This window comes from Rhinichthys klamathensis, unplaced genomic scaffold (genome assembly GCF_029890125.1).
Source record: "Rhinichthys klamathensis goyatoka isolate OS25496 unplaced genomic scaffold, OSU_Roscu_1.1 h1tg000574l_1, whole genome shotgun sequence".
NCBI lineage: Eukaryota > Metazoa > Chordata > Actinopteri > Cypriniformes > Leuciscidae > Rhinichthys > Rhinichthys klamathensis.
The window spans coordinates 418,761-432,500 of NW_026607038.1; the positions used below are offsets into that span (position 1 = coordinate 418,761).

General features: G+C 39.1%; 1 protein-coding gene across 1 annotated transcript in view; it reads right to left on the reverse strand.

The window, feature by feature from the left end:
- Positions 1-4,844, reverse strand: part of lrig3 (leucine-rich repeats and immunoglobulin-like domains 3) — a 28,123-nt gene extending 23,279 nt beyond the window's left edge. The window contains exon 1 of the mRNA XM_056239917.1: positions 4,424-4,844. Within this exon, the coding sequence (XP_056095892.1) occupies positions 4,424-4,620 (197 nt within the window). The 5' untranslated portion in view covers positions 4,621-4,844. The remainder of the gene's footprint in view (positions 1-4,423) is intronic.
- Between the last annotated feature and the right edge of the window lie 8,896 nt (positions 4,845-13,740).

Consider the following 13,740-nt stretch of genomic DNA (forward strand, 5'->3'; position numbering starts at 1 on the left):
GTGTTGTCAGTGCGTCTCTGCGCCGCGGTGTGTGATTCACTGCGAGAGGACATGATGTGGCGTGAAAGAGGCGTGGCTTGTCGGACATAGCAACAGTAACTAAGGGGGCGGGTCTTTGCGAACGGTCAGTTCCCTCCAGAAGCGTCTCACACAGTGTGTTCCCGAACGCCAGCATACGAACGCCAGAACACGACAGCGTTTCGTCTGACGCTCCACACACACTCGTTTATGATGAGGGAGAAAGAGAACGATTGCAGAAACTCACAGTTTATCACTGATATTCTGCGACAGTTTCACAGGAAGTGATGATTTTGTTGAACACATGGGATGGAAACACTGCAAAACTTTTATGACATTTTCAAATTTTGCACACAAGTATGCTCAATTCCATAGCACAGACTTTCCTCTAAATGTTCACAGGGCTTTAAATCAAATCAGCGTTTACACTAGAGCTGTCAAACGATTCATCGCATGCTAAATAAAAGTTTGTGTTTATATAATATGTGTGTGTGCACTGTGTATAATTAATTTCTATTTATAAACACACATGCATGTATATATTTAAGAAAAATTTGTTATTTATATATAAAATATTTATATTTATTGTATATATATTCAGTATATACATGCAAATATTTCTTAAATATACATGCATGTGCAGGGCTCGAGACTAACGGCATCCTATCGTCCTGGGGACGATAGAAAATGTGTTCAGGACGAACAGAAATATTTTCCAGGACGCCTACAGGACGAAAAATATTTTTGTATGTGTGTTAATTTATTACTAGCCTATTAGGCTAACTTACTTCTGCCAAACGCCAAAATTAACCGACCAAGCGCTGACTACAACAGAGCGCGTCTTCTCACGCTGTTACTATAGTTACTATCACTGGCCGGCTACTCACCCGGAGACTTGTTCCGCGGTACATCTATCAAATGGCTTAATGACATCGCAAATATGTTGCGCTGGTTAAACAACGGATATTCAATGAATAAAAAATAGACAAAAATGTTAGATAGTGACGATTTAGGAAGAGATCCAGTCAGAGATGTCCTGCGTTTGTGGTAGATGCGCACATTTGTACTGTAACGTGCTGATACCCAGCGGCACACGAGTTGGCATGCACTGCATGTCTCATAAAGCGTTAAACAATGTAAACGTCTGGGAGAATGAGTAGAGCGCACATCTGAATAAGAGTGACGACGCAGAGAAAAGCTCTATTCGGTGCGGTTTTCTGTGCGCACACACACGACCGAAGCGTCCAGCCGTAGACACAATACAGCGCGCGAGGACTGACCTGAGCTCTCTTTCGTGTCTGAATGGACAAAAAACACACAACATTATGTCTAAATGTCCGTTCTGGAGAGTTTTAACTTAAAATATGTCGGTTATGTCTTAAACAGTTGTGAGTGTATCGGATGTGCATCAGTGGATCAGCATGTCATTGGACATGATCCGACGTCTTAAAGTGACAGTGGCAATAAACCTAATGCGGTCTGTGTCCTTAATATTGATCAAGCAACAAAAGAAAAAGAGAAAAGCATTCACTGCTCGTTAATAGCTTTAATAAGGATTCATAATATTGAATTCATACAAATAAATATGTCTGCTGCTTGAAAAAATAAAGAATGATGTATGCAAGTTAAAAAGAATGCATATATCATTAATTGGAAAGAAGACTGTGTTCTACTCTAGGAAAAGTGGTTTTATTTAATTTTAAGATATTTTTTAAGTCACAGTAGTTAAATCTGTATCTGTATTGCATTTTCAAACTTTAAAATCATTCATATTAACAGGTTAATGTTTTCTCCGGCACAAAGACCCCAGTCAGGACAAAGACTGAGACGGAGACACAGATTTTCCCCCTAATTCTGTGTTCTAGAGAAGTCATATTACACTTTTTAAAGCCCTTTCCCTTAATAACACATTTCCAGATGATCAGCTATGACATATTACCACTTTGAGATGTAGTCACCAGTATTTATTTGTTATTGTTTAATCCAACCATGTAAAAAAAAAAAAAAATTGTTCTGCATGAATACAAAAAAGCATTTAACTCCTTTTATTTTTTATTTAATCTGTTTTTTACCTATTTACAGATAACTACTTTGAATGGAGCTAACTAAATATAATATATATCTATATACTATAGATGATAAAGTACAGAAACAATATTTTCATTTTGGGACGGTTGACATTCACTTTAGGACGGTTCAAATTGTTTATCAGGACGGTTTCAGGACGGAGGTGAAAAAAGTTAGTCTGGAGCCCTGATGTGTATTTATTGATATATACAAAATAATTATACACAGTACACACATGTATATTATGTAAACACAAACTTTTTTATTTATTTGATTCTGCTGTTAAACACAATAGTGTCATTATTCAGACCAATTCAGTTCAATAACGGTTTAAAAAATATGGTATAGTGATGATAATTATACAATTATCATATTCACGTCCACAATATTCCCATAGTACTGTTCACCAACATGCTATCAAGCTGAATTAATAATAATTTCCAACATAAAACGTGCCGATAAACACCACATGTTAACGCTAACAAACACACAGCACTGCAGATAATGCTAACGTTTAGTTCTTCACTCATATTTATAACGATTTTGTCAATTTTCCAGTATGAATTTGACGGTGTAAAACTGCTGGCGTCTCAAACGCTCCGGCACTGAAAACACCCGGATCTTTCCAGATGTAAATCATGAAAAGCTTTTTTTCCTTCTATTTTTCCATTCTGGCAGCGAGAGTTCACAGCCAAAGACTCCAGGCCTCGCTCTCTCTCTCTCTCTAACACACACACACACACACACACACACACACACACACAGGCTCTTAATGGCTTCCATCTCTGGCTGGGTTTAGCTGCTAATTCAGCAGAAATAATGGGCCTGGGGAAAACAAAAGCTCCAGCAGTGTGACGCCTGAACATGTGCAGTGTGTGTGTGTGTGTGTGTGTGTGTGTGAGTGTGTGAGCATCGGCTCCTGAGGGCCTGAAACACACCAACACCGCTCACTTTATGAACACACCGATCATAACTCTCACACACCAACACCGCTCACTTTCATCCCTCACTTTATGAACCAAGCGGTTTCAAACTGGGACGCAAGTTCAGTAATAAACACAATATTTATAAATAAATTAGGGCTGTTAAACGATTAATCACGATTAATCGCAACCAAAAAAAAGTTTGTGTTTACATAATATATGTGTGTGTGCTGTGTATAATTATTTTGTATAAATATTAAATAAATACACACACATGCATGTAGCCTATATATATTTAAAACATATTTGCATACTGTATATTTATTTACTTTATATATATAAAAAATTATATATAAATAACACATTTTTCTTAAATATATAGGCTACATGCATGTGTGTGCAATATAATTACACATGGTATACACACATATATTATGTAAACAAGCGATTAATCGCTTCACATCCCAAAAATAAATATATCAGCATTGACATAATTTGACATCACTGTTTTCTGGTCTGTAATGTAAGGATAGTTGAACAGTAAACTAATGATGAGTAGAAACTGAATAATAGACATGTGTAAATATTTTCCAGCACACATTTATAACTGTGTAAATGAGTCTTTATGAATATATATAGGAAAGTAACACATCATATTTAAGGGTCCATGGCATCACACAGTCCTGAGTTACATGAGGAGAAATGAGTAAAGCCTGTTTAATTACAAAGTGTTTGTTCTTAATAAAATAACACAAGCAAATAAAGTCCAGCTAAAGCTTTCAGAGGTCTGGAGGATTCAGTTCTCACAATAAATCATCATGGTAATATTATTATGTTGATGAAAATATGACTTTATTTCTCTCTCTTTAAGAATCTGCCTGATCTTATAAATAGATCAAGAGAAAATGTTTGGGTAATATCGAGGTTTAGATTAGATTCTTTGGGCCTTAAACTGAACACACACACACACACACACACACAAAGATATACAGACACACACAGGCACTTTCTCACACAGACACACACACACACACTCTCTCACAGACACTCTCTCATACATACATACACACACACTCATATACACACTCTATCACAGACACTATCACAGACACTCTCTCTCACACACAAACACTCTCCCTCTCTCTCACACACACTAACACACACACACACACACGAGGAAAATCGATCAAACTAACTCAACTATCACTGTCACTGTTTAGACGGAGAAAAGTTTGTTTATCCTAGTTTCAGCCTTGTTTGTTTTAGTTGTTTTTCACTTCAGTGGTCTATAAACGGTCCGCACACTGTTAGTGTTCTCATTCTCCACCTTGTGTGTTTTCCCCATATTTAAACTAATGTTTTTATCGTGTTTGATCGAGAGACACACAAAGGATCTGAGGTAAAAACACACTCACAGGCGCCTGATCCGCGCGGGCAGCCGCTCCGAGATCATGCCGTGTTTCAGTGCACTGCAGTCGGCGAGGGGTCCCACACACGAGCACACGGATGGGCAGGGGTCCGGGTCCGGTTCCGAGTCTCCGTGAAGCGCTTTAAATCCCGTGAGGTGAAACACAAGCAGCGCGAAGCTCACGGCGCGAGCGGGCTGCGGCATTTTCACCCACAACAACAAAACTAACAAAAAGTCCACAAAATCGATCCTTAAAAGTTTAAATTCCGCACGAATGTGAAAGAGAACAAAGATCTTAGCAGATCCGCGTCAATTGAACTCTCTTTTCGCGTTTAATATCATGAATAAAAGTGCATAAATCAGCGCCTCACCAACCGCTCCATCTCTGAGGAACTTTTTTCCACCGCGCGCTGGAATCAGAGCAGCATTCCGCGGCGCGCGCTCCCGTGGGCCGAACAGCGAGAGGGATTCTGGGTAATGTAGTACAGACAGACAGAGACGCTTATCAAAACATTTTGCGAGAGAACGCAAAAGCACTGACAAATATTTGTTTTCTTTTACCATGTCTCTTTAGGGGCTCCGTATCATTTAGCGTTTTTATTTCATAATCAGGAGTTTTTCAGGCAGAATTTCGACTTTTATGTCACAATTTTGAACTTTCGTGCTTTGTGTCATAATTATGACTTAGTATATCATATGTTTGACTTTTAATGTCATAATTTGACTTTTTAAGTCATAATTTCGACTTTTCATCTCAAAATTCAACTCATAATTTCACATTTTTGTCATCATTTTTACTTTTACTGTCACAAATTTGACTTTTCATCTCATAATTATGACTTAGTATGTCATAATTTCAAATTTTTGTTAAATTTGACTCACAATTTTGACTTTTAATGTCTCAGTATGTCAATTTTGACGCAGTATGTCATTATTTATGATTTCAGCAGCTTGCATGAAATCACTTGAACGTATAAAAACGTTTAATTTATTTAATGAGAAAGAAAAAGAGAGGATTTTGGCCCTTAAAACATGAGTAAAACATGTTCCTGTATAATAAGGTGTGAACGAGCTTTATTTCTTAAACCCATCAGAAAAGTATGTTTCCATTAAACCCTTTACAGGAACAATCTTAGTTCATTATCCAGGAATCATGACACGTTTCCACGATCATTATGAATTATAAGTAGGTTAGTGGTTGGATTGAATATTTGATTGTCCTACATAATCAGAAGGACAAAGAGACAGAAATCAATTCTTATTAAGCAAACGGCATTTGCTTTAATTTCTAATCATGATTATGGCCTCGAGCTAATGATCGTCCGGTTCGGCTCGAATCTAATCATCTATTATTAAACACAACAACTTACTAAGCATTGATTTAAAAAAAGAAATGTAGGTGTATTTTATCTTGCTTGCAAGCAATTCTTAAAAACGTATTAAATAAATATATTATTTATATTTATTATACTAGATAAATAATTTATAATGGTTGTGTTGTTGTTATTTATTTATTTGAAATATGCGAATGTCCTAAAAAATGCTGGGTTGTTTCAAACCAACTTTGGGTCGAATATGGATAAACCCAGCCGTTGGGTTACATTTCTTAATTACATTTTTAACCCAACGTTAAATGTAAAAGTAATGCATTAAATCTGATTATCTCAAGTGTTACGCCCAACACGAGTGTCTATTGACGACGTAACATCTGAATGTAATATCTCTAGTGTAAAAGATCAGCCTCTTAAACGAGTCCTGAGTCTCGGGTCGTGGACAGATTCCAGTCTTTATACTCAGAATAGCAGAAACCCCGTCTTCCCAGCATGCACTGCTCCGTTGGCTCGTGTCCGCCTGCACAAACATGGCCGTGTGTTTGACAGCTGACGGGGTTTACGAGTGGAAGAAGGGCCGATTCTGTGCGGAGACACACACACACTCATTCCTGCAGGTATATCTGCGGTCTGTGGAGGAGCAGGGCATTCTGGGTATTCTGGAACTGCACTTACTGCCGTTTGTTCAGCCAAGAATCACTAACACGAGGCATTAACCCATAAAGCTCCTGTATCATATTCATATCTGATGATCATATCATCAGTCCTTCTGTGAGTTTAGACTCTTTTATCAAGTTTAGTTTAATAGTACAAATGTCCTGTCAAACAGCTGATCCCCTCCACACTCGCCTCCATCCCGGCGGAACCGGGTCCAGTCTGACCTCTGACCTCTGACCTGTAATGCTCCTGATCACTGCTGCTGTTGGCCAGAGGATCTGAGACGGAGTCTGGGTTCCCCCGAGGGTTCCTCCACTCCTGATCTGCCGTACTGCAGGAGGACGGTTTTCTTCTAGAAACTTCTTGTATTATTTTCCTGTTTCACTGTGAAGCTGCTTTGATGCAATATGTGTTGTAAAAAGCGTTATATATATAAATGTGACTTGAAATCTGACCTGATTTTATCAAGTAAACATGAGAATAACTTTGATATTGTTTATTTATGACATGAACACAGAGAACACACACACACACATGAACAGAGAGAACACAAACACATGAACAGAGAGAACACACACACACACACACACACAAACACATGAACACAGAGAACACAAACACACATTAACACAGAGAACACAAACACACATTAACACAGAGAACACAAACACATGAACACAGAGAACACACACACATGAACACATGAACACAGAGAACACACACACACATGAACACAGAGAACACACACACACATGAACAGAGAGAACACACAAACACATGAACACAAAGAACACAGAGAACACAAACACACAAACACATGAACACAGAGAACACACACACACATGAACACAGAGAACACACACACACATGAACAGAGAGAACACAAACACATGAACACAGAGAACACACAAACACATGAACACAGAGAACACAAACACACAAACACATGAACACAGAGAACACACACACACATGAACAGAGAGAACACAAACACATGAACACACAAACACATGAACACAGAGAACACACAAACACATGAACACAGAGAACACACAAACACATGAACACAGAGAACACAAACACATGAACACATGAACAGAGAGAACACACACACACATGAACACAGAGAACACACACACACACATGAACAGAGAGAACACAAACACATTAACACAGAGAACACACAAACACATGAACACAGAGAACACAAACACACAAACACATGAACACAGAGAACACACACACACATGAACAGAGAGAACACAAACACATGAACACAGAGAACACACAAACACATGAACACAGAGAACACACAAACACATGAACACAGAGAACACACAAACACATGAACACAGAGAACACAAACACATGAACACATGAACACAGAGAACACACACACACATGAACACAGAGAACACACACACACATGAACAGAGAGAACACAGAGAACACACACACACATGAACACAAAGAACACAGAGAACACAAACACACAAACACATGAACACAGAGAACACACAAACACATGAACACAGAGAACACACAAACACATGAACACAGAGAACACAAACACACAAACACATGAACACAGAGAACACACAAACACATGAACAGAGAGAACACAAACACATGAACACAGAGAACACACACACACATGAACAGAGAGAACACAAACACATGAACACAGAGAACACACAAACACATGAACACAGAGAACACACAAACACATGAACACAGAGAACACAAACACACAAACACATGAACACAGAGAACACACACACACATGAACAGAGAGAACACAAACACATGAACACAAAGAACACAGAGAACACAAACACACAAACACATGAACACAGAGAACACACACACACATGAACAGAGAGAACACAAACACATGAACACAAAGAACACAGAGAACACAAACACACAAACACATGAACACAGAGAACACACACACACATGAACAGAGAGAACACACAAACACATGAACACAGAGAACACACAAACACATGAACACAGAGAACACACAAACACATGAACACAGAGAACACACAAACACATGAACACAGAGAACACACAAACACATGAACACAGAGAACACACAAACACATGAACACAGAGAACACACAAACACATGAACACAGAGAACACACAAACACATGAACACATGAACACAGAGAACACACAAACACATGAACAGAGAGAACACAAACACATGAACACAAAGAACACAGAGAACACAAACACACATGAACAGAGAGAACACAAACACATGAACACAAAGAACACAGAAAACACACACACACATGAACACAGAGAACACAAACACACAAACACATGAACACAGAGAACACACACACACATGAACAGAGAGAACACAAACACATGAACACAGAGAACACAGAGAACACACATACACATGAACAGAGAGAACACAAACACATGAACACAAAGAACACAGAAAACACACACACACATGAACACAGAGAACACAAACACACAAACACATGAACACAGAGAACACACACACACATGAACAGAGAGAACACAAACACATGAACACAGAGAACACACACACACATGAACAGAGAGAACACAAACACATGAACACAGAGAACACACACACACATGAACAGAGAGAACACAAACACATGAACACAGAGAACACACAAACACATGAACACAGAGAACACACAAACACATGAACACAGAGAACACAAACACACAAACACATGAACACAGAGAACACACACACACATGAACAGAGAGAACACAAACACATGAACACAAAGAACACAGAGAACACAAACACACAAACACATGAACACAGAGAACACACACACACATGAACAGAGAGAACACACAAACACATGAACACAGAGAACACACAAACACATGAACACAGAGAACACACAAACACATGAACACAGAGAACACACAAACACATGAACACAGAGAACACACAAACACATGAACACAGAGAACACACAAACACATGAACACAGAGAACACACAAACACATGAACACAGAGAACACACAAACACATGAACACATGAACACAGAGAACACACAAACACATGAACAGAGAGAACACAAACACATGAACACAAAGAACACAGAGAACACAAACACACAAACACATGAACACAGAGAACACACACACACATGAACACAGAGAACACACAAACACATGAACAGAGAGAACACAAACACATGAACACAAAGAACACAGAGAACACACACACACACACACACACATGAACAGAGAGAACACAAACACATGAACACAAAGAACACAGAAAACACACACACACATGAACACAGAGAACACAAACACACAAACACATGAACACAGAGAACACACACACACATGAACAGAGAGAACACAAACACATGAACACAGAGAACACACACACACATGAACAGAGAGAACACAAACACATGAACAGAGAGAACACACACACATGAACACAGAGAACACACACACACATGAACACAGAGAACACAAACACATGAACAGAGAGAACACAAACACATGAACACAAAGAACACAGAGAACACACACACACATGAACACAGAGAACACAAACACACAAACACATGAACACAGAGAACACACACACACATGAACAGAGAGAACACAAACACATGAACACAGAGAACACACACACACATGAACAGAGAGAACACAAACACATGAACAGAGAGAACACACACACATGAACACAGAGAACACACACACACATGAACACAGAGAACACAAACACATGAACACAGAGAACACAAACACACAAACACATGAACACAGAGAACACACAAACACATGAACACAGAGAACACACACACACACACACATGAACAGAGAACACAAACACATGAACACAGAGAACACAAACACACAAACACATGAACACAGAGAACACACACACACACATGAACAGAGAGAACACAAACACATGAACACAGAGAGCACAAACACACAAACACATGAACACAGAGAACACACAAACACATGAACACAGAGAACACAAACACATGAACACAGAGAACACACAAACACATGAACACAGAGAACACACAAACACATGAACACAGAGAACACACAAACACATGAACACAGAGAACACACAAACACATGAACACATGAACACAGAGAACACACACACACATGAACACAGAGAACACAAACACATGAACACATGAACACAGAGAACACACAAACACATGAACAGAGAGAACACAAACACATGAACACAAAGAACACAGAGAACACAAACACATGAACACAGAGAACACACACATGAACAGAGAGAACACAAACACATGAACACAGAGAACACACACACACATGAACAGAGAGAACACAAACACATGAACAGAGAGAACACACACACATGAACACAGAGAACACACACACACATGAACACAGAGAACACAAACACATGAACACAGAGAACACAAACACACAAACACATGAACACAGAGAACACACAAACACATGAACACAGAGAACACACACACACACACACACACACATGAACAGAGAACACAAACACATGAACACAGAGAACACAAACACACAAACACATGAACACAGAGAACACACACACACATGAACAGAGAGAACACAAACACATGAACACAGAGAGCACAAACACACAAACACATGAACACAGAGAACACACAAACACATGAACACAGAGAACACAAACACATGAACACAGAGAACACACACACACATATGAACAGAGAACACAAACACATGAACACAGAGAACACACAAACACATGAACACAGAGAACACACACACACACATGAACAGAGAGAACACAAACACACAAACACATGAACACAGAGAACACAAACACACAAACACATGAACACAGAGAACACACACACACATGAACACAGATAACACATGAACACAGAGAACACAAACACACAAACACATGAACACAGAGAACACAAACACACAAACACATGAACACAGAGAACACACACACACACATGAACACAGATAACACAAACACACAAACACATGAACACAGAGAACACAAACACACAAACACATGAACACTGAGAACACAAACACACAAACACACAAACACATGAACACAGAGAACACACACAAACACATGAACACAGAGAACACAAACACACAAACACATGAACACAGAGAACACAAACACACAAACACACAAACACATGAACACAGAGAACACACACACACACATGAACACAGATAACACAAACACATGAACACAGAGAACACAAACACACAAACACATGAACACAGAGAACACAAACATACAAACACATGAACACAGAGAACACACACACACACACACATGAACACAGATAACACAAACACACAAACACATGAACACAGAGAACACAAACACACAAACACACAAACACATGAACACAGAGAACACACACAAACACATGAACACAGATAACACAAACACACAAACACATGAACACAGAGAACACACACAAACACATGAACACAGATAACACAAACACACAAACACATGAACACAGAGAACACACACACACATGAACAGAGAGAACACAAACACATGAACACAGAGAACACAGAGAACACAGAGAACACAAACACATGAACACAGAGAACACAGAGAACACACACACACACATGAACACAGAGAACACACACACACATGAACACAGAGAACACAAACACATGAACACAGAGAACACAAACACATGAACACATGAACACAGAGAACACACACACACACATGAACACAGAGAACACAAACACATGAACACATGAACACAGAGAACACACACACACACATGAACAGAGAGAACACAAACACATGAACACAAAGAACACAGAGAACACAAACACACAAACACATGAACACAGAGAACACACACACACATGAACAGAGAGAACACAAACACATGAACACAGAGAACACACACACACATGAACAGAGAGAACACAAACACATGAACAGAGAGAACACACACACATGAACACAGAGAACACACACACACATGAACACAGAGAACACAAACACATGAACACAGAGAACACAAACACATGAACACAGAGAACACACAAACACATGAACACAGAGAACACACACACACACACATGAACAGAGAACACAAACACATGAACACAGAGAACACAAACACATGAACACAGAGAACACACACACACATGAACAGAGAGAACACAAACACATGAACACAGAGAGCACAAACACACAAACACATGAACACAGAGAACACACAAACACATGAACACAGAGAACACAAACACATGAACACAGAGAACACACACACACACACACATATGAACAGAGAACACAAACACATGAACACAGAGAACACACAAACACATGAACACAGAGAACACACACACACACATGAACAGAGAGAACACAAACACACAAACACATGAACACAGAGAACACAAACACACAAACACATGAACACAGAGAACACACACACACACACATGAACACAGATAACACAAACACATGAACACAGAGAACACAAACACACAAACACATGAACACAGAGAACACAAACACACAAACACACAAACACAGAGAACACACACACACATGAACACAGATAACACAAACACACAAACACATGAACACAGAGAACACAAACACACAAACACATGAACACAGAGAACACAAACACACAAACACACAAACACATGAACACAGAGAACACACACAAACACATGAACACAGAGAACACAAACACACAAACACATGAACACAGAGAACACAAACACACAAACACATGAACACAGAGAACACACACACACATGAACACAGATAACACAAACACATGAACACAGAGAACACAAACACACAAACACATGAACACAGAGAACACAAACACACAAACACACAAACACATGAACACAGAGAACACACACACACATGAACACAGATAACACAAACACACAAACACATGAACACAGAGAACACAAACACACAAACACATGAACACAGAGAACACACACAAACACATGAACACAGAGAACACAAACACACAAACACACAAACACATGAACACAGAGAACACACACACACATGAACACAGATAACACAAACACACAAACACATGAACACAGAGAACACAAACACACAAACACATGAACACAGAGAACACACACACACACACATGAACACAGATAACACAAACACACAAACACATGAACACAGAGAACACAAACACACAAACACATGAACACAGAGAACACACACACACATGAACACAGATAACACAAACACATGAACACAGAGAACACAAACACATGAACACAGAGAACAC